We start from the raw sequence: 24128 nt of genomic DNA, 5'->3' as shown, positions 1-24128 counted from the left end.
GGTTACTCATGGAGAGTGTGAAAAAAAAAAGGAAAAAAAAAAAGAAAAAAGAAAAAGAAAAAAAAGAAGGTATTTTAGGTTTGATTTTATTATTAATGTTCTTGCTTCAGCCCCCTACAGACAGAGGACATTGTTTATATCATTTCAACCTTATGGGACTATATTCTCTTTGTGGTGTACTCTATGCCCAATTGCGTGCATGTTCTGTGTGCATTTAAGATCATATGGGATTGCAAGTGTCATGGTGTCATGACTGTGGATTTCATGAGCATCTAAAATGAGAGTCTATTCTCTAACATCAAGGTACAAATTTTAGGATACATCTAGGAGCGTATTATTGTGCTAGCCAAGTCTTCCATGTCCTTATTCATCTTTTGCCTTCCACGTGACTCATCTTGGACTGAGAGTGACATAGAATAAGTTACCTTACCCTGTCACACTTCTGTTTTGTAGTGTTCTTTCTGTAGAGTCTGCTAGCCACGCTGCTGCTGTACTGTCATTTGGTTGTGTTTAAATCTCTCAAACGTTTCTCATAAATTTTGGTCTTCAGCATAAACCAGCCCTTCTTTGTTCTGCTTTCTGCTCTTCAGCCTGCTTTTTACCTTGTCGTAGGTCAAGACTGAAATCGGTGCTTTCTGTCGTTCTTCCTTTGTATTAGGTTTGTGGGCCCCTGCCAGGCAGTGCATCTTGCCCCTCCGAAATCACTTCGTATTAGGAGTTTCTTGTACTCAGCAGAGTTGTGGTTTGCCAGAATTACCTCTCTGACTGACAATGTTATATTCTTCCCAGCATGTAAACGCAGTTCTATCAAACATCATTTTCCTCTTCCTTTCTTTCCTTTACTCGGAGCAAGTCTCATCCTTATCTCTTGGGTTTTAGCAGTTCAGGACCTATCTGGACACAATGCCCCTGCCTGCCCCTGCCATCTCTCTCAGCTGGACCCTCGTTTTTAATTCCGCCCTGTTGTTTCTCACCTCCCAGCAGGACAGGCTCTGCCTCTCCCACCCAGGATGTCGTGCAGATAACTCATCAGTGGTTGACTTAAACAGCAGTGGTATTAAGCTTTAAAAATCCATTCTCCTCTCTGGATAGACACACATAATGGAATTTCCAGTATTATTAAAGCCTGAGGTTTCTCAAAATAGTCTTGATAATTGATTGACCTTGTGTTGTTCATAGGTCATACGTGTTATAGCCTATAAGCCTACTGCTAAAAAGAACAATAGAAAACAAAGTTGATGAATTCTTTCTTCAAGGTATCAATAACTTCTATGATATTTCTGGAAATTTCTATATCTTCCTCTATTTTTTTTTCTCATAGAATACGGACAACAGTAACATTACAGATAGCCGTTAGGAGAAATATCATGGATTAAAATATTACACATTAAGCGGGTAATATGAAGGGCATGGCAAGAAATTCTGTGAAGCCTCTAGGTATGAACAGTAGGAATGAGAAAGAGCATCCTTCCCCTTGTCAAAGGATAAACTGCTTCTGGGTCCTGCTACTTAGAACTCAGCATGCAGTAAGTAGCATGTGCCCAACGGTAGCCACTAGGTTGGTTTGAGCAATGTAAAAACCCATCTTTAAAATGTAAAATTTCACAATATTTAATATGACATTGAATGTATTTAAAATGATGGTTAGACTATTAAAAGAAACATGTATGAGTAGAGTATACCTGCAAGTTGTGACTTTGCAATCGCTGGACTACATAAACACTTAGTACAAGATGAACACACCACAAATTGTGAATTCATTGAATCTGAAACCTTGATGTTAGGTTTTGGGAGAATGGACTTATTTGATGAGGTAGGTAGGTAGGACCCAAGGGAGGAGGAAATTCTGAGCAGCCAGGAAATCAACTTCCAGGGAACCAGTGGGGATGGAGGGAGAACAAGAGAGAACAGGGAGGAGAAGAGTCATCAGGAAAGGACCACCTCCTCGTTCCACCGGTCCTGACTTCTTTCTCAATGCTGCTTGCTGCTTCTCTCTTATGAGCAGCCCGTCCCTGTGCTGTTATGAGGTCACTGGGAAGAGTGCTGGGGAGGAGGGCCGTGGGGTATGTCAGGTGGCTGGAGCCAGAAGGCCCCCAGCAGTTTCCTTAGAGTGAACTTCTTGGGTTGAGAACTAAAACCCACATGGAGTAAGGAGGCAAGGAGTCAGTTTCCTCCCTGCCCCAATCACTTTGGCTTTTCCCCATCAGGAACGGTGAACCTAGCCAAGTACCTCCCAGTCGTTAGGAGAAATAACGTGAGAGTCACAGCTGTCCCACACATGGTGTAAAGAATGACGAGTAGAGCTGCTTCTATTTTTAGCACTTTGATGTGGATGCAAAGGTCACCAAGAGTCCCTATTTGCTGGCTCACTGCACAGTCTCTTTCTCTTTCCCTCCTCCCTCCTTCTTCCTAATTTTCTTCTTTGATATCTTTTCCTACAGCTTGCGTATTGCGTGGTCGTGTACCTTCGCAGTGAAAAGAGACCGTAAGCTTTTACTCCACCTTTGCTGTCTTCCAGAGTGCCCTGGATTAGGTGGAAGGTCTGTCCTGTGGCGTTCAGAGTCTCTTATGGATTTTGGAAAAGTGCCCAACAGTCTCAGAGTGATGCCATTTCTTATTCATTTACGGGAGAGAAGAGTTTTGAGCCTTCTGCCATCTAACCCTCCTAGGACACCATTGAGGGTGCTGGGGCTCAGGTATATGTTTGCCTTTTACTAACATGACTAACACATGTCATTTCAGAGCACACTCATTCCGGTGCTAAGCACTTCATAGGCTTTCCTCACTGAGCCCTCACAGGCTTATATCTATTTCAATTTTCCTCATCTTATAGATGACAAAACCAAACTATGGCGGTTTGAGGAGGTTACCTAAAATCTCATAGACTCACAGTGAACAAACCAGGGAAGATACTGGGATGCTGATGCTGATTCCAGTTCTCCCACTCTACCTAGAAACTGGGTCATGTGCATTTACCTCCTGATGACAGAGAATGCAAGAATGGGAGGAGCCCTGGGTGGAGTACAATCTCCTTCTTACAATATGCACCTTCCCCATGCTTGGAGGGTGGGAGGACCTTCCAGTCTACTCATGAGAACCACGGAGTCTTTCCAGACACGAGCACAACATGGCAAATTCTCTCATCACCTCAGGAGGTCACGGAAGTTTGCCCCATTACCTGTTTTCAGGGTCAGCCAAGGTCATGCTTCGGGTGACATAACACATCTTGAGGGGGATGCTTTTCCGGTCCCTATGGAAGGAGAAGGACTGAGATGACAGAGGGTCTGCGGAGCTGCCCCCTAATCTAGGGGACTCAGGTGGCGGCGTTTCCCATCCAATCTCAGAGACAGGGGATCCTTTCTTCACATAAGGCGTGGCTTCTCTCATGTACTTCACTGTAAACGAAAGCACAAGAGGCACTTTTAGGAATAGTGGGGTTGGCACAGCACACGTACAACATATAAGTAACATATGTGTTGTGGGATAATCATCAACTGTCTAATTGGACTTTAGGCCCACTCACCAGGAAGGAACACATGACTGGTACTGTAAACCCGGCAGGAAGAAGGTAACATGCTTATCTTTGTACCTATTAAGCAGTGCGGTTTTCATCTTTCATCAAGGATGCTTCCCTCTTCTTACTATGAAAGGCCACTACAGAGATCTACAACTTGTCAAAATGCAGAGACTAAGTGGGTGCCCATTCCCGGTCGGGCCATCTGCAACAGAACCCCTAACCTGAGGCTCATGCGACAGCAAAGAAGGAATGAAGTTACTGTAAAAGCCACAGGACCAGGGCAACTGCCAGCTAGTGTTAACTGTGCGTGGGAAACAGCACCCATGAACTCTCCACAATGCCAATGTCTTCTCAAGACTACACCAACTGAAACACCAACACGGATGGGCAAAATTCCACAAGGTCTTACTGCTAGGATCAAGGGACAATAATGACTTCTGAAGGAGAGAGAATCAGCTCTCTCTAGGGATAGCCCCCAATAGGTTTCCCAATCTTAGGGGCCAGCTCTGAACACATGTACATAAAGCAACACTAATAGGACTCAGTACGTTTTGAATGTGTGTGTTTGTGTGTGTGTGGGGGGGTGTATGTGTGTATATGAGACAATAATAAGTCTAGAATTTGGGAGGAGGTAGTTAAAAGAACACAGGCAAGTTGGACATGGGAGAGGGAGGGTGTGAATGAAGTCAATACACTGCGTTCATATATGGAATTTTCAAGATAAAAAGAATAGCAAGTTACATTTCTGAAGAATTTCTGTCTCTGAAAGAAACTCAAATTAAACATGCTGTTAGCACCAAGTCTCTTAAATTCTGAACAAGATTTAGGTTTTCTGTTCCTTTCAACATAATTATCCTATTATTTAAATTATGTATCAACGTCAATCTTAGAACTTGCTATTACAGTGTTCTTCAGCTGGAAATTGCATGTGGCTTTTTAAAAGTTGTAACGAAGTCTGTCTTTTCAGATTATAAGTCATATCCTGGATGAAAGACTGATGATGTGGGGTGTGGCCTTGGCTGAAAGACATACAATTCAATGCAGGTGTCAGGAATCCAGTAGCCACACCCCTGCCTGGGATACTCTTGCTATGCTCAGAAGCAAGGTTCACTTTTCAACATAATGGTACTAAAATCACGTACACAAAGACATGAGTATAAATGTCTATATTCTAGTGGCAAAATCTGAAGTAGCAGAGTCATTATTTTTCAAGCTCTCAGTCTTGAAAAATAACAGGTTAAATACATTGTAATTTCTATAGGTTATAAATATGGTAGATATAAGCATGTTGATGGAAAAAGATTTACAAGATCTATGATTAGTGGAAACACAAAGTAGACAGGACTCTATATACTACAACATCTTTGTGTATAAAATCACATAAATATATCAATTTGTGATTTTAAATATATTTATATATAGTATATACTAAAACATATGCATGTTTATATATAACTGCAATTATATTTTGATATGAACTCCAGAAACTATTGATAGAGGTTTGTTTCAGGGGATGGAATGAAAAGCCAACATGATGAAAATAGACTTTTGCTATCTATTTGTGCATTCTTTTTGGTTTAACCATATTTATATATTGCTTTTGTAAGATTAAAAAAGAGTAATAAGACTGAATAGAGCACACAGCAGTTCCTCTCTTTCTCTTGTTTGCCTTGACATTTCACAGTAATTTGTCTGTCCTAAATTTAAGCATTGTTTCTTAGACATCTTTTGGGTTAGCAGGGCAACCAAGTTTTCAGGAACATGCAATATGGAGTTCTCCATCTCCTTCTCTGTTAGCCCCATACTCTGGTTCTCTATTACATAGTGAAGAGAGATTATAGCTAAGGCCAATACAAGTATCTGTTACTACTACCGACAATGGATTCAAACGAATGAAGATTTGGGGATTGCTTCATCGGAACTTGAACAAGTCAGTCCACGAGCTATTGCTTCTGTGCTAAGGGAGGTTTAAGGAGACTACATAAGAGAAAAGCATGTCATTTCCATGCTCAAGGGCTATACCATGAAGATGACTCTAGGAGATTCTTATCGTACCCTATCTGGATCCTCGCCTGTGAATTGGCTGCAGCATATCACTGTTCCCCTGCTCCACAGACCAGCTCTGGGCATAAGAGAGGCTGCAGAGCCTGGGAAGCAGCAGATTTGCTGACCTCACACGGGATATCTGCTTCTAGGAAATCTTACTGAGGAAGTACAGAGGCCACGACATGGAGTAGAGTTACCTAAGGTTTATAATAGGAAAGAAGAACTTAGAAAGAACCTGTAGGCAAGAAGCCACGACTTAGTAGGAATCCAGAGACCCATGATCCTCTCTTCCACCCCACCAGCAAAGATCCCAGTTCCAGGAGGAGTGAGATCACTCACAAACATGCATTTTAAGGAATGCTTTATTACTGAGCATTCTACTTAAGGAGGAGCACAGACGTGGCTCAGAACAAATTTAAAAACCTCATGGAGACTGACTTTAGCTACACAAAGTTGAAAGGAATGAGACTCTTTAAAAATATTGTATTTTGCCGGGCGATGGTGGCGCACGCCTTTAATCCCAGCACTCGGGAGGCAGAGGCAGGCGGATCTCTGTGAGTTCGAGGCCAGCCTGGTCTACAAGAGCTAATTCCAGGACAGGAACCTAAAAGCTACGGAGAAACCCTGTCTCGAAAAATAAAAAAAATATATTGTATTTTTAATCTTCTATAATTGTGTGCGTGTATAAATGTGGATAAAGTCAAAAAACCAGAAAAGTGATGAAGAAAAGGAAAAAAATGTGCTGATGGAGGGTGGGAGTGACTAGGGAAATAAAATATTAAAGAGGAAAGGAGATGGAAGCCTTACATGGGAGGACCAGGGATCATAAAAAGATGGGGAGATGAGGGAGAAGAAGAAGCTACCGAAACAGTCTTGATGCAAAAATGTCACAATGATATCTAATACCCTGAATGCTAATTTAGGAAATAAAATATGGCAGCCTTCCTGTTCCTGCAGACAGTAAAAAGTGTTTGGCTTGTGTATATAAAAAAATACTCATTGTTGTATAGAAATTCAGGCACTAACTGAGATGAGAGGAAGATTTTTCTCAGAACGCATTCTCATCTGTCTGGCTGGAGCTGAGAAGGAGTGTTTCAGCCTGAGACTTAAGGATGCTGAGTGAGGAAGTGGTGTTTGAACTTAGCCTTAAAATGTAGTGAGCACTTCAAGAAACAGAAGGATAATGAGAGTCCTTTTACACGATGCGCTGTGATTTGCAACCCTGACTCTAGTTCCATAGGAAAGAAAAATTTGGTCTCAGCTTGCAAGAGGGATGAGAAACACAGTTGTAATTCTCTTAATCATGGGCCAAGTATTGAACCAGGTTGTTTATGTTTGTCCCATAGTTCAGCTTTACAACTACTATTTAAGGACTCACTTTATAATTTGGTAGAAAAACCAGGGTCTATAGAAGAAACATCTGAGTTACTATCCTTCATTCACTGAGTCCATGTACCCACGGGCAATAAATATAAAAGTATATTGTTATTCTTTTCAAAAAAAAAAAAAGCTTTGTAGCGCTGTTCTAATTCTGTCAAACACATAGGTTATCCTTGCAGTCAGTGTCTTTATATCCATCTTGTCGTCGATGATCAGCAGTTTGTCACGTAAGGCCTCACACGGCTGGTAAGTGACAGAGCCTTAGTGACCTTGTTCAGAGATGCCCGTCCATGAAACCTGGCTATGCCACATAGGTGGAAGATGCATACAAGTTGATAAGTTTGGATTTTAGTTTAGATAGTGGCAATGATGGTTTCCAGTGAGCAATATAAAAGCACAATCACTGGCCAGTTGTAGAGTGAAATCCTGGAAAGTGGACTGGGATACCCTAAGGGAAAAGATGTTAGACATAGGAGTTCCAGGGCCACAAAGCATTATTGCCAGTGGTAACCCAAGCAATATTCTAAATGTCCCGCTTAAACATGAAGACTTCTAGAAATATGTGGTTTGGTCCACTTGTGAACAGAACCGAGAAGCATACAAAAGTCTTAGCTGAGAACCAATTATTTGCCAAGTACCCACTTCCTTTGTGACGTGGGATTTGAGTAATTTACACAGATGAAATGGCATAGCAATGCCTTAAAAGTTGACCCTGTGAGGGATACTATCTAATGTAGAACGATGCTCTTAACAAGCCAACAGAATGAAGATAGAGAGAGGATACAGTAATGCGACCAACTAAAATTTTGTTCATTCACCTACATGTATCAGTTTATTTTTATGGACAAAGGATTGTGCAGCCTGTGAGTGTTGAGAAGTCACCCCTGATTAAAAGATAGTCAAGTCTAGCAGAGAGGAAGCAGGTGACTTGGGAGACCTAGGAGACGTGAAAGCTTGTGTTAAACTTCAAGCCTGGTTTAAGGAGGTGCCATAGTATACTGATATCTAGCAGTCCCAGAGAACCAAATTATTATTCTTTACAGAAGAAAACAATTTCATCCTAGGCTGCAAGACTGCTGAGAACCATTTCCAAAGGCAATGAGCTGGCATAAAAAATTAAAGAAAACATTGCCTACTAAAAAACAAGGTACCATGAAGAAAAGCAACTGGTGTAGCAGCAGCCATATGTATTCAAACACCGTAAAAGGGCAGTTGAAAGAAACAAAAATTTGAGAGAATCTTCCAGAGACTATTTAAAAGAAGTGACCTAACCAACCAGTTAAAAAAACAAACCACATATCTAGTAATATAATAAGAACCACAGTAGCAAAATTAGCAAGTAATCCTCAAATTAAAGCTTCATTAGAAAGATATGTCAGAAGGAAGGATTAGTGAATAATGAATTAGGAGAAACTGCCCAGAGGAACGGGCTCAGAGACTGGGAGTGTCACACTGTTCTTACAGGGGACCTAAGTTCCACTCCTAATCCCCGTGCTTGGTTTCTCACAACCGTCCAGAGCTCCAGCTCCAGGGTGGCTGGATGCCCCAGTCCTCCATAGCTATGTGGACTCATGTACCCTTACACCTACACAAAGACATGTGCATAATCATAATTTAAAAAAAATATTTAAAAAATAAATTACAAACAACATAGAACCAACTTCCAAAAATGACAGCAAATATGGTTTAAATATTAAGATTAAATATGGTTTAAATAGTAAGCCTGTGGACAGGCTCAAGCGAGCGCGTGCACACACACACACAGTCTTTGTTTAGAAGTCCTGATTTTAAAAGAATGACATTTCATTATTTTCCTTTGTGCTAGGATTTGCTAGGATTCTAACCCAGGGTCTCTTACATCACAGGCAGGCAAATGGTCTCTACCAAGCTACGTGCCCAGTCCTTGGATTTGGCTTCTGTTTGATAGGCAGGAAAACCAAAGAAAGTTGTTCTTTTGTAAAACAAAGGAAAAGGAATGGTCCCTGGATTTCTCCAGCAGGCCCTCCCTGATTTCTCACCAGAGGAAGTAAGAGTCATCACAAGGCCCCGTTAGCTTAGCTTAAAGACTCGACAGAATTTCTACAAGGTGGCTAAGCATTTGAGTCCTCTTCAATCCCTGATTGAGACCTGAGGCTCAGGACCCCCTGCAGAGAGTAAGAATAATACAGATTCTTTTGTGGGGAGATAAAGTAGTGTCCCTGAGGAGGACCAAGAGTATGGGCGAGCTTTCCCTGGTTCCTCGTGGCTAGTATTCTAGACCGTGATACACAACCAAGTGAAGGCAGTGTCATATAGGGAAAGGAAAGTGTTACCTACGTCTGAGGTTGTCTGGGGCAGGTGCCCCAAATGAGTGCATTGAATAAAGACATGTGATATTAATTTAGCAAGTTCAGAAGGAAATAAGAGCCCTAGTAGGGCTACTCTGCTTCCCGAAGGTCCAGAAACTCTGGCTTCTGCTATCTTCCCCAGCACATTCTTACTTGAGCACCTGATAACCCCAAATGGCTGAGTTCTGCCTATCATGACCCAAACCCCACGAAGACAAAGGTAAAACTTAGAAGAGTACCACACGTCTCCGTTTTGTTTTCTGTTCGTGTGAAGGCCTGGCCTGGCAACTCTACTTACAAAAATTCTTCAGCTCAGGGTTGCAGGTGAGTTAAGGCAGTGGGGCCATGAACCAGCTGGTCACATGATACCCACAGGAAGAGAAGAGAATATAAGCCAAAGTGCAACTGGGTCTCTCCTTTTCTTCAGCGTCGGGCCTAACCCATGACACCCATCTTTCCTGGAGGCTCTTCTCACCTTGGTGTGCAGAACTAGGAAAGCCCCTTCGCGGCAGGCCTCCAGGCCACCTATTCCAGACAGTGCTCATTCCTTTCTCAGGTGATTCCAACTGTGTTAACAGAAACAACCGACACACCAGCCCTCCTTCCTTTAATTCCACTTTCCCGACACTGACGAGCCATTTTCGTTTACAACTCACTGGCCAAAGCTTGGTCACATGACTACGTTGAGATGGGAAAGAAATTCCTTATTCTGAGTAGCTCTAAGAATCGCTGTGGAGGGAGGCCATTACTGTGGAAGCAGAAGAAAAGGAAGGCCAGGTTCTAGCTCCCTCCTAACTCTTGGGATTTACCACATGGATACATTGTGATTCTTTCTGAGTTTACATTGTATACGTAGAAGGCTTAGCCTGAGCTACAAAGACTGTGATGTCTCTGCTAGGTATTTCATGGTCACTAACTTCTACGGACAGGGATGCTACAATCCCAGTGGTACAAGCATATAGTCAACCCTGTTTTACCAATGACACAGCACTAGAGGGAGGAGTTAAGTCACATTCTGTAGCTTCCAGTGGTAGAAGTTGGCACAAGGACTTGGTAAATTTAATAGTGTGTCTCAAGCCCTTACTGTTAAGCATAAACTATACTATTTCTCACATTTCTTTAGAAACTGACGTGTGTGTGTGTGTGTGTGTGTGTGTGTGTGTGTGTGTGTGTGTGTAAGTCAATGTTTTCCTGTCCCGGGAGAAAACATCCAATTAACAGGCTGTTTCCTGTAACATAAGAGAGTTTGATTTTGTAAGCCTGACCTATTAAACTGTTGCATTTCAATAAGCACCTTTGAAGACACCAAAATATATATTCATAATAGAGGGTTTAACACAGAAGAACTGAACAGCTAGTGTCTTGCGTAATTATACCTCCATGTGCTTACAGCCACTAATTTCAGGCAAAGAGCTGTTGAAACCAATCAAGGAGCAGTCAGGCCCAGTTCGGGGCACCTAATAATCAGAACTAATTAATAAACCACGGCCTTTCTGGGCATCATGAATTAAAATCTGTGGTTGAGCAATTAAGATTCCAATCTCGAGTTGCAAGAAAAAGAAAGAAGCGGGAGGCGGGCTGTGAGAAGCCGTCTTCCGTGCCGCACCAAGTTTCTCTCAATATGGTGGTAGTTTTTCATCTGAAGGACAAGCAGTAGGGAGATTCTCAAAAGCACATTCGGGAAAGCCCGAGTTTGTTAGGGCCCTAAGTTGTCACAATGAAATCTTTGTTGGAGGGCCAGATGACATTGCAAAGCAAAGGCAGACCCAGCCAGGCAGGAGGAAATGCTTCAGGCACTGTCTAATCAACCCTCCTACCAGGCTTGTTTCTAAGGAGCCAGGAAAGTGTGTTTGATATGTTCAAGTTTTCTTTTTCAGAACAACACCAACAAACGAGATACAGGTTACTGGGAGGCAAAGAAATATTCCACGGCCCCAGGGAGTGTGAGCTCAAAAACGGGAACTTTCTAACGTGATTGATGGGAGAAGGAGATCAGCTGATACTGAGAAACTCAAGGATTCAGACCCTCTGTGAATCAGTCAAGCTGAACCCAGGCTGTTGGGTGTGGATTATGCTGATAAGGTGCCATTTCAGACATTCCCTTCACGGCGCCTTTGTAGGTCACCTTACATAAGACGCAAGAGGAAGTCATTTATATTTCCAAGAAGACCTAGGAGTGATGAAAGAGGCGATCTGACTTTCTCTCCGACTGCAGCTAATTTCTCAGTAGGCTGAGAGCATAGAGGAAAGAGAATTGGCCCTGGGAGTCAGGGACCTGGATTATAGTTCCAGATCTGGCACTAACTAGCTTCCCAGCCCCGAGCAAGTCACTTCACCTCCCCGATCTCATTTTCCTCACCTGCCAAGGGAGAAAATGAGGTCTCTACCTTTTAAACATTGTGTGATGCCTTGAGACGCTGTCTCCTCTGAAAATACACACACACACACAAAATACGTCGGGGAGCTGGGGAGATGGCATGGTCTGGAAAGAGCATGCTGCATAAACATGGACCTGAGTTTTGGTCCACAGCATTCAAGCCTTATACCAGGAGTGGTAATGCATGCTTAGACACTCAGGGCTTGCGATGTGGAGACAGAAGCATCCTTAGGACTTACTGTCCAGCCAGTCTAGCGAAATCAGTGAGTTCTAGGTCCCAATAAGAACCTCTGATTTCAAAACCAAGAGGGTTGGTTCCTGCAGAATGATGGCAGAGGCTGACATGTGATCTCCACACATATACGCATCCTCATGTTTGCAAAACCACACACACACACATACACACGCACACATGAGTGGGAAGACAGAAAGAATACATTAGTATAACTTCACCTCATTATTTATATCATCCACAAATATTCCTGCTCCATTATGTACCAACTTCTAGTTTCAGGGCTAAGTCCCATGCAATGCATCTTCTGACTCTGGGAGCCCCCACAGGCCCCTGACACATCACAAGCTGAGCTTATGCTGAGGTCATTGGCTCAAGTCACTGCTCCCCTGGTTTGACTGCCTTGCCACTGAGATATATTCCTAGCCCAGACATCATTTTTTTTAAAAAAACAACCTGCCTTTATTCTTCAATAAAACAAGATTGTTGCCCAGAGTAAACCAGGGGCACAAAGAAAGTATCCTATTCCAGGGTAGCTCTGCGGTCACCCAGAACATATTGGTGACTTAGTCATCACTGGGCTCTCGCTTTAGGGTAGATTGAGTATTTGAGTTATCACAGTGAATGAGGTAGGCTGGCTGCTGGCCCTGGTGGAACCCGTGTGTCAGGTGGAGAAGGGTATCAAACAACAAAGAACCATAGGGGTCACTCTGAAAGTATAAGACATGACTAGAGGGTTTTGCCGGTCTTTCTAGATTATACAGAGTTGCTCACCTTCTGGCTCTTACTTGTTTCCCATCCTTGTCCTGCCCCATGTGGTCTCCATAGTTCACATGCACACGGTAAAGACCTGCCCAATACTCTGAATGTGTCAAACACTTGTCGGTCTCTGCTCTTTGCATAGGCCATTTCCTATTTGGGGAAAATTCTCTGTTTCTACTAAGCCTTAGTTTAGGTTAGACTTCCTTTGGTGAAGTGGTCGGACTCCTCCAGACAAATCTTCTTTCCAATCCCACCATGCAGAGGGGCACCCTCCAGACTCACAGCTTCTGGATGGTGAGTCTCAGAGTGATGGCTCATTGCAACTGATGGCCCAACTGTGTTACAGATGTCCTAAACGTTGTGTGGCTATAGTCTAAACACATCATTAGACTCTGGATCCAGACTATATAGTTTCGCATCCCAGCTCTGCTGTCTCCCAACTACAGGAGCTTGGGGAACTTTCCCTAATATTGCCATGCTTCTATCCTTCTGCAACGCTAAGAGTAAAAATAATGCTTACCCCCCAGAGAGCTATTATATGGTTTTCTAGCACATCCAAGGACTTAGAATTATGTATAGGACATGGTAAGTAATCACCAGAGTTTAACTCAGTGAGCTGTCTCTTTACGTCTATGCCATAGCAATGGTCACAAAAGTCTGGGTACACAGCATGGAATTACTCAGTAAATGGATAGCAAGTTGTATCTCCAAGACACATTTTTTTTTCTCACAGATTTATTCTGTAGAAGGAAGAATACACCTGATCTTTTCTGCAGGCAAAGTAGCAGAGGACAGAGATTATCAATCACTCCTTGAAGGGTGCAAGACCCAAGAGTAAAAGCAAAGGTCAGAGACTGAAGAATTGTGTCACACAGAAGAGCAGCAGCAGGACTTTTCTGCAAAGAGCCAGAAAGGAATTTTTTTTTGACTGTATGGCCACAGAGCCTCTGACACAACAGTGTTGTGCCACAGTACCACCGAGAGGTTATGGGCATTGGTGTAGCCACAAACAATAGTCTGGATTTGACCCACAGGCTGTCATTTACCGACTCTTACTACAACACAGTAACCAGCAGTAATTCACTGCTTATCATGTTTTGGGTCCTGGTCTAAACATGGGAAGTGTATCAGCCATTAAGGGCAGTTCTGTGAAACAAAGCCCACCATTCTGTCAGACAAGCAAGGAAAAGTATGGAGGTTCCTTGCATATTGTTGGCAGGATTGACTGGGGTCCAGGAGGATGAACTGGGGCAGTCTCCCTCCAAGATTCCCACTCCTAAAGACTCACTTCCTCAAACACATACATTGGATGCTACTTCCCACACAACTCTGTTTTTCTAGTCACAAAAGGTTTTAGAAATCATGCTTGATACAATGATCTCTTCTGTCAACAATGTCCCAGGCTCAGTAACTTATCAATAAATATACCAATGTGGCTTCCCAAGGCCAGGCAAAGAAGGTTGAGCCAATGCAGCTTTGGTCCCTCAGCATCCTGTATCCCATACATGAAGCCATAAGACTAAACAAGGGATACATGAGGACAAAAGGATAGCCAGGCTGTTGAATAGCCACAAACAAGGATGCTGTGTATTAAATAATAGGGGTAAAGGCACAATAGTGAAGACCATGAGTGTTGGGGGTATGACGCTGGAGTTCAATTGCTAACTCTTCTTTTTGAACCCTACGTGGTCCCGAGAAACTCACTTGAGCGCTCCCTTCTGTTACTTATTATCTGTCTCACTGGGCTATTAGGAAATGAAATAAACTAAGAAGGCATGTGTCATTCACCACTATAAGGAGTTATCTCAGTTAAACAGAAAAGGTTTAGGAGACAGAGATATCTGTGGGCTGGGTTAAAATTACTTTATTTTTTGTTTTGTAGAGGAAATAGAGTCTTGATGAGGGAACAGAGATGACAGAGGTCAGATCTGGGCTTAATAGAGAAGGGATACGCCGAGGTGGTGACAGCCCCATTGCTAGTGACATTTAAGCTGAAACTGGTTGTCATATCTCCCGGCCATGTTGCAAAGACTCCTGCTTTGTAGAAGAGTTGATTATTTCTCAAATCCTTTAGGCTGTCACATGCTATGCTGTGATTCCTTGTGGAATGTAGTTAATCAAGCTACTAACCCAAAGCCTCCGATAGAGAGGTCAGTTTGCAGTGCATCGAACATAGAGTCAGGCTGTGCGTTTCTTCACTTTCATGGAATTAGCTGTGTAACAGCTGGGCGCCTTGGTAAATCCAGTCTTAGAATCCCCATCTATAAAATGAGGGAAACAATGTATCGAGTCTTAGAATCCTCATTCATAAAATGAGGGAAACAATGTGTTCCTTAAGGTAGGCATTACAATGTAGTCATTCCGTATATAAGTCTTGGGTCAAAAGATTTGGGCTTAAATCTCAAATCTTCCTCCAAAGTGAGGGGCCTCTTTGATGATGGGCTGACACTCTCTGTACCTCAGTTTCCCCACAGGGCCACAGCAGCACCTGGATTATCTCACAGGATTACTCTCAGGGTTGAATATGAAACAGCACCTAAAACATACTTGACGCTCAAATTTAAATATTAGTATTATGGTATTAGCATAATTGTTGTTGTGAGCTTTCAGTAAAAAAGTACATGGCAGGAATGCACCAGTAAGCACAGAAAGCATCATAACAAAGAGAAATACAGGTCATGTCAAAAAGGGTTCTATTCATCCTCGTCTAGGCATGCTGTGCACTCAAGGGGGTCCTAGGGACCGCTGACAGCCAAGTGCCCGGAGAGGGTAGCACACATGAGGGCTCATGAAACCAGACATTATTGTGAAAGATGCTATTCTTCAATGCCCACGATTTCATCTCATGGACATGATCACCCCCATCCGACATGAGCACAAGACCTTTCAGGATCTGACCAGACCATTTGAGACTTCCATGTCCCAGGAAGTGAGACTCTAACAACTCCCCAAACGAGTTTGCACTTCCTCCTCAAACTACCTCAACACATCAGCACAGTCACAGAGCCGAGGCCTCGTGGGATTCTCCAGAGCTGACCTCACTGGCCATTGGCACTGGGTTTTGTTTTTTTCTAAAGGTCAAACTCAGCCTGGTCTTGCCTAATTCTCTCCCAGGAGACTCATTTCTACGAATTAGATTGGGATGGCACAGGAAAGACCTAAGTAGCTTTCTGGGACTTGGTGATGAAAGAGAGAGAGAGAGAGAGAGAAAGAGAGAGAGAGAGAGAGAGAGAGAGAGAGAGAGAGAGAGAGAGAGAGAGAAGGAGGGAGAGAGAGGGAGAGAGACCATGAAACTCTAAATCTCCAGAAGGTTTATGGCACTGATCAGACACGGTAAGATAGACTTCTTTTGCTCAAAGAACACAAACGACAGTGAGCACTAATAAACAGATATAACCCGTAACAACCAATCGGTGCATATTCCACTTAACAGGATAAAGACAAACTGGGCTTCTGAAGTTTCAATGCCTCGTGAGTATCAGACCTGGAATTTGATGCCACATCTCATAATCTACTTTGTAAGTCCCTTTTATTAAGGTCACTGCACAAATAGTTCAAGTACCATGGGGGCATGGGTTCAATGAGTAACGGGCTACTGTTTTGCATATAAAAATATGGATAAATGTGTCATAATAAGGTAATAAACATATGCTATACCATTTGCATTAGAATGTGAATTATCCACGTTGTCGACATATCACACAGGAAGGCCCTAAAGGTTACAAAAGGAGGGCAGAAATCTCTCTGTGATACGAAATAGACTAAAACGTGGAGAAAAAAAAATTTGTATTATAAGGCAGAAAACAGACATCACAGAGATCAAACACATTACTATCTAAGAAAACAATACTGCTGACAACATCATGATGGAAACTTCTGCTTGGGCATGCAAATTCCTAGAGAAGGAACAGGCACGGTGGGGCACACCTTTAATCCTCAGGTGCATCTGTGAGTTTGAGGTCAGTCGGTCTACAAAGCAAGTTCCAGGACAGCCAGCCGGGGCTGTGACACAGAGGAGCCCTGTCTCAAAAAACAAAAAAAATAAAGAAACCAAAAACAGATTCCAAGTGAAAAAAAAAAATCATCAAAATTGACCTAAATATAGAAATAGAGGGGACAGTTTTAACTTTATAATGTATGTATGTATATACACACAAATATATACTTACTATACACACATTTATATAATATATATATTACATATAATATTCAAATGTATGTATGTGTGTGTGTCTTGCTACATATCTCAGGCTGGCCTTGAACTCATGAACCTCCTGACTCAATCCCTATTGTGCTAGGGTTGCAGGCATGTACCACGACTCTTGATAAGCTCACAGTTCTTAAAGGGATAGTGTCTTAGTTACTCTTCCTGTTGTTGCGAAAAAATACATCGAGAAAAGCAACTGAAGGAAGGGAAGGTTTATTTTGGTCATAGGTCAGGAGTACAGTCCACTGTGGCAGAGAATGAAGACATCAGGAGCTCCGGGCAGTTTATGGCTCTGAGTTGCCAGGCCAGAAGAAGGAAGAGCTGTGATGAGTGCAGGCTTATGCTCAGGGAGTGGTCTCTCAGTCTTTTGCAGTCCAAGACTGGAGCCCAGGGAATGGTTCCACTCCCTCTTACGATGGGTCCTCCCTACTCACTCTAGATAATTCTCATCAATATGCTCAAGTTGGCCTCCTAGGTGATCTAGAGTCTGTCAGACTGACAGTCATCACTATCAGAAAATACCAGAACTACATACATTAGTAAGTTTCACCCAGTTCCTAAACAGTGAACTGAAATCTTAAATAATTTCACAAGGTAGGCAAAGAAAGAACATTTCCAGTTTCTTTATAAATGCGGTATGGAATATTTTTTTTTTTTTTATTTTCGAGACAGGGTTTCTCCGTAGCTTTTTGGTTCCTGTCCTGGAACTAGCTCTTGTAGACCAGGCTGGCCTCGAACTCACAGAGATCCGCCTGCCTCTACCTCCTGAGTGCTGGGATTAAAGGTGTGCGCCACCACCGCCCGGCATGCGGTATGGATTTTATATTAAAACCAAGATGGGAAAAATTTCAAAATAAACAATGGCCAGCCAACTTCACTTAAAAATATGAGCTCAAAAAAAGCTGAAAGTTATCAGCACACTGAGTCTAACAATTATATAGGTGCTAGTCCAGCAAAACCAAGTTTGGAAAATAGTCAAAATGCAAGATTGCTGAACACTAGAAGGTGTATAGTTACAACTTAGCATGTTAACAAACTAAAATCCCCTAGAAAACTAGAAGCAGACGGTAACTACGTTAGTCTGCTAGTGAGGAATTATTGGGGAAAAAATTGAAAGATTCTGAAAACCAACAATAACAAAATGAAGGCTATTGAAGATGCATCTATGAATCTTTACTCTGCAGTAAAGCCACTCTTTACTATGCTCTTTGCTATGACTCCGTGCACTAAATTCCTAGGTGATGGAGATCAGAAAGAGCACTCGTGGCCTAAGGATTGAAATGTCAAAAAAAAAATAAAATAAATCACTGAATATATGAAAAGGTAAATGAGAAGGAAGGAAGGAAACAAGGAGCAAGGAATAAGAGGAAGAACGGCCAGGAGTTAGGGAGGGAATCTGGGACTGAGCATCCGTAGAACTCATTGAGCTAGGCTGGGGAAATGGTTCAGTTAGTGGGAGCATGGGTCGTGTGAGCATAAAGACCTGGGTTCAGATCCCTGGAGCGCAGGTAAAGTGGAGCAAAGTGAGAAAGTGAGCATGGCTGTAATCCCAATACTCCTATGGTGAGATGGGAGGTGGAGCCTCAGTAACCAAAAGATGATGGACAAAGTGGTGAGCAACAATAAAAGACCCCGCCTCAAAGATGATAGATGGAAGAGCTGACACCTGAGGTTGCCCTCTGACCTGTCCTGTATGAACTCACTGACCTCTTTCAAATAGTGGATGCTAATGGATCCTATGGAAAAGAACAACATAAATTTAATTTTCTCACTTCTCACAAACGTAAGGTTACTATTTCCCTCGTGCCCTCCCTCTCTTACACACACATACATGCACAAACGCATGCACGCACACACACACACACACACACACACACACACACACACACACACACCAAGACAAGAAAACTCAATATGTTTTTCATCGTGGTTGACATCCTAATTTTCAACCTTGTTATTAGAAAATCATTTACATCCTCTAAAATTCTTATTACCTTACCTATAAAACTGGGCCTTTCTATATCTTGTTTAATTAAGTAGATAACGATATCATTGAAACAAACTGAAACTAAGAGGACAATCATGAACTTGTGGAAGACATGAAACCATTTGAGTGCTGGACATGCAGAGTTTGAGATGTGGATAGCGTACCCTCAGAGAGGCTATGTAAACAGGTCTAGAGTCCTTACAGTAGCTCTGGGCAGTGGTCAGAGCTTTCCTGTGGTCCCAGCAGAAAGATAATGCAAGGTAATGGTCATGCTGGTTGGCATTGCTGAGTGTGACATCAATGTCCAGGGATTAGCATGGGCAGGACCTTTAAATTCTCATGCGACCTATGAGATAGTCTGTCCATCACATTTTACATCTGAGTACTAATTGTTCCCCAAGACCCAATAGCGTCAAAGTTGTAGTGTTTGAGGCAAGCCTTGGTGTGCCTCCAAAGCCCTTCTTGTCCCTTCTCTGCTGGGCCAATCTGCAAACTTTTACCACCAAATGAATTAGTTCTGTTTTTTAGTATATTAGGAAAGACTCTTCTGTGTGTGTATGTGTGTATGTGTGTGTGCGTGTGTATGTGTGTGTGCACACGCATGCATGTGTTTGAATGTAAACACTTTGTCCACTGGTATATCTACTTAGCCCTTCTCTTTTTTTTAAAATCTTGGGTAATATCCAAATACTCTTTAAATGGAACCTCGGCTTTATATAAGATTATATAAGATGATATTCTAATTACTTCCTAGAAACGGTTTCTCCTAGCTCTGCTATCATTTCCAAACATTAAAACATACTTCAGTGAATCATATATGGAGTTCATCGAATTGTAACACGGTGAGTGAATCATACATAAAATGAATTTTATCTCAGAGCTTAGAAATGTGTGACATTATTCATACAGTGAATGAGATGCGTGCAATCCTGAAACTTTCAACTATTTCTATTGCCAAGCAAAAGTCAGAAGAGCACTAGGGGGTCTCAACCTTAGTTTAATGTCTGTTTCTCTTTCCTTCCTCCCTCCCTGCCTATTTTCTTCCTGCCTTCTTTCCTTTCCTTCTCTCTTGCTGGCCCTGTTTTCCCCTCTGTTGTAATCTGCTGGCCTAGTCTGTCAGCTGGGTACCCTGTCCCTTTAAGAGACAAGGCCCGCCCACTCCCAACTACTCTCCTGCTTGACGTGCTTTCTCTCTCTCTCTCTCTCTCTCTCTCTCTCTCTCTCTCTCTCTCTCTCTCTTTCTCTCTCTCTTTCTCTTCCATTCTTTCTTTCTCTCTTCCCTTCTTCTGAAGTGGTAACTTCTTCTTCTCTTTTTTTTCTCCTTCTCCCCTTTCCTTCCCCCTCCATAACCCACTAAATAAACTCTACACTCAAACTCTCTCTGCAGGCTCTTCCATCAAGGCCCCAGGCCACCCGCCAGGAGACTTGCTGAGGCCTCAGGTGACCACCACTGCTTATCATGGGACCGTTCTCCCCCCCCATCTTTATAAATGATAACACCCTCCCTCTTTCTTTTTGGAGGCAGTGTCTTAACTATGTAGCCCTGAGTGACTTGGAAGTCACTACGCCACCCCGGCTTGCCTCAAACTAGCTATCCTTCTGCCTCAACATTCCATCTGCCATGCAAAACTTGCACACATTTCTTTAATACGACAACACAAAACTATGTATCCACTTGGCAAACAACAGTAGAAAAGAAATATCCCACATTGTGAGGCATAAGATACACACATAACCACAGCCATTCATTGTCCTTTAACAGAGTCAGTGAAGACTAGTTAAAGCAGACATCCGTGGATGGTTCAGGTCTCCGGTGAACACATAGATACCCCACCACACTTTATTGTAGAAGAAGGAGGTTGAATCTCAGGCAAGGTTACCTGCAAGACTTCCTATGCATATTAAGCTGTGGAATGAGGATTTGAACCTCTAACTCTCTGACCCAGCATTAGCCATTACTTGTCACACAGACTGGCTTTACCGCATGGCTGCTCCTTCTTCCTCCGAGTACCCACTCGTGCTGTTTCAGAAACCTAGCTCTATTCCCAGGAAGAAAAACATCTGTAAAGGCCAATGGAGTAAGATACACACTGCCATTTCTAGGAACTGCTTGGGAATAGAGAATCCTAGACTCCATAGTTCCAATAAGCTGAGTGATTTTTCATCCACAGGAAAATTAAGAGCACAGTCTTCCTGAATATTCAGTGTTGCCTCATGTGTGTGGATCCCCATAGGAACCTTATTTTTAAAGCCAGTGAAGTACCTTAGGTCTTTATTACCTATAAACTACTCCATAAAAGAAGGGCTATTATTATAAAAAGGTGACCCTGGGACAGAACAGTGCTAGGGCCTCTAAGGAGGAAGAATATCAAAATGGGTCTCGAGCTGCAGTGTGTTTGGATGAAGAGGCTCGTTCGTATCTATCTCTCACATTATAATCTTTATACCGAAGGGCATCCAACAGCTGAATCATGAAAACCTGTTGCTTTGTCAAATTCAGTTGAATTTAGCCTACCATAGCCCAAACCACTTTTCTTGCTTTCCGGAGACACCATTTTGCCCACGATGGAGACAAGAGAGAGAGCCTCAGCAATGTCAGAGTACAACTGGGAGGATGCGCGCGCGCACACACATCCACCCCCAATAAAATTGTCCCTTTTAATGTGGTGGTTGATAAACAAAGACCGTATGGAGAAGGTGGTAAGACTCAAGTTCCCACGCAAGATGTCACGTGTAGTTCAATTTTTCCAAGAGAACGGCAGCCTGGCCCGCACAGTGCACAGCTAGGATTCTAACATTGCATCCCACGGAGGGCGAGTTGGCCTCCGTACACAAATGCATATTTCAGAAGAAAACAGAATCATCAGGATTCATTATTCGAGTTCTTTCTTTGTGACAGAGGCATTTTGCATTCAAAACCCAGTCCTCGAATCCAGACATCATTCCCGAAGATTATTCCCTAGCACTACCATGAAAGGATGACGCATCAATATAAATTTCATGCCCTCAAGCAAAGAGTTCAGAAGCATCTAACAGAAACGATTTCTCTTGCAGGTAGCTTTCTCAGCCAAGACTGACACCCTTCAAGGAAATACCGAGAGGTGCAGTTTATTAAACCATCCCAGTGACTTTCAAGGCACATTTAGAGCAAGGTGTACAAGGAAATCTTCCCAAAGTGCCTGGGAGCCTCTGGGCATCAGTTTCCACCCTGCTTCCTGCAGAAGCAGCACCTGCTCTTTCGTGCAGTGCAAGCCACCTCTGATAGTGGCTGCATTTGCAGAATGCAGAAAGGCTGGGGCATGTTAAAGCTCCTGATCGGTCAGTGAACCTGGGTTTCTACAGAAAGATGAGCCATGTAATAGTGCAAATTGGAGAAAATTCATGTTTCTGAAACATAAATCACCACCACTGTTGAATTCATTTTCAATGCGTGATCTTAGACGTTGTAAAAATATATTTCTCAGCCTTAACTTACTCTCCTCTCCCTTCTTCATTTTCCTCTACTTCGGTTATTCTATTTCTGTTCCTAAGCTGCATGCAAGGTCATGAAGCCTCCACTTTAAGTCCTTCACTCCTCTAAAACCAAGTCAGCAAGAATGCAAGAAAGTCCAAGCATGTGTTTGGTATCATTAAGCTCACCAATCCTTGGGGGAGAAATGGGGAACTTGGTTCATCTTCCTAACCGCTAATGAAGGATACACTGCATATAACTAAGGGTGGTTTGCAGTTTATTTTTTTTTATCAGCTGATTAATTCTCTGAGTTCTTATTAAAAAAAGTGAAGCTGAAGCTGCTCATGGTGGTGGAAGGAAGCAGAGGCAAGTGGATATCTGTGAGGCCAGCCTTGTCTACGTAGGGTTCTCTTCCAGCCTTGTCTACATAGGGTTCTAGGCCAGCCTTCTCAAACAACAGTAATAACAACAATACAAACAAAGAAACCAAAAATTCCAAACCAAAACTGAAAACCCAAATCAAAACCTCAGAAGTTGTTATTCCAAATCAGTTTTCCTCACAAGGGGCATGCATGCCTGAAGTATTTGAGGGAGATAAGAAGATCTTACAGTTTAGGGCATCCCCTTTAAAGCTGGGCACGAGGGTGATTTGCACTAACAATTCCAGTGCTGGGAAAGTCAGACACAGTGGGAGCTCTGGGACTTGCTGGCTAGCCAGACTAATCTATCCAGTGAGCTCTAGGTTCAGTGAGAGATTCTGTCTCAAAAAAAAAAAAAAAAAAAAAAAAAAAAAAAAAAAAAAAAAAAAAAAAAAAAAAAAAAAAAAAAAAAAAAGAGAGAGAGAGAGAGAGAAAGATACACATTTGTATGTGTACTAAAAGATACATCATGTGCACTCCAGTGTGTGTGTGCGCATGTGTGCTAAAAATGTCATTTTAATGGACTGATAAACAAAGAACTATGTGTAGGTGTACCAAACAAGGACTCAAATTTCCATGCAAGATGTCCCATGATGCCAAGCATCGAGTTCCAGATTCCTGGCACATAGACCACAAAATCCAATTGTCCCAGACTGAGGTAACAGATCAGGGAGGCAGCCATCTCCTTTCTGTCCCTCTTCTGATCTCTTAATTATTACTTGTCTTTATTTGTCTTAATTTACTGTTTGCAAAGCCGTGGAAGATATGCCTTTCGATAGTTATCAGAATCTAGGTTAATTTAAAAAAAAAATCTCTGACTCACCCAGGAACTAAGGACCTTAGTCCGAAACAAAGAGAAAGCAGCTGCTATTGATCTGTGATGAGCTCCTTGACTTTGGGGATCCCTACCTTATCCCAGCAGTACCCAGGCACCCTCTCCCAATGAGTCATCGTGGTGGTTTGCATCACCCCCTCACCCCCTGGGCTGTGAGATTCTTCTTCAGGGAAGGAAACTGCCCTTTCATCCCTGTTCTTTTCTAGGGCTGAGTTCACAGTTGTTACTCAATGAATATTTGATGAATGTACAGATAAATAAATGAATGAATACAGGAATCTATTTTCGACCATAAGCTCATCTTCCACAGACGGACTGCCGCAGGTGAGCAGCACACCCTGTGCAGAATCTCTTATTACTATGATGAGCATGAAACATTCTCGACTGAAATTTACCTCAAAATGTTTTCATGCGTAAGCGTCCTTCAATTTTTATTGCCATTAAAAATATTCCTATGATAAAATGTTGCTTTGTTTTCATGTTTGCATAAGAGATAACTTATTGCATACGGAATAAGAAATAGGCAGATACCCTATTTTGGCAAAGGTTGCAGGTTTTTTTTTTTTTTTTTATCTCTTCCAGGAGCCC

At 42.5% G+C, this 24128-nt stretch overlaps 1 protein-coding gene across 1 annotated transcript in view; it reads right to left on the bottom strand.

Annotated features, from left to right (window-relative positions):
* Positions 1–24128, bottom strand: part of Sntb1 (syntrophin beta 1) — a 208197-nt gene that overhangs the window by 102634 nt on the left and 81435 nt on the right. The window contains exon 2 of the mRNA XM_050144972.1: positions 3179–3395. Within this exon, the coding sequence (XP_050000929.1) occupies positions 3179–3395 (217 nt within the window). The remainder of the gene's footprint in view (positions 1–3178; positions 3396–24128) is intronic.

Source organism: Alexandromys fortis, unplaced genomic scaffold (assembly GCF_014885135.2).
Source record: "Alexandromys fortis isolate MF-2015 unplaced genomic scaffold, M_Fortis_MF-2015_v1.1 scaffold_2_1_26212458, whole genome shotgun sequence".
Taxonomy (NCBI): Eukaryota; Metazoa; Chordata; class Mammalia; order Rodentia; family Cricetidae; genus Alexandromys; species Alexandromys fortis.
Note: the sequence above shows the minus strand (reverse complement) of the source record. Positions and strands in the feature narration are given on the sequence as shown.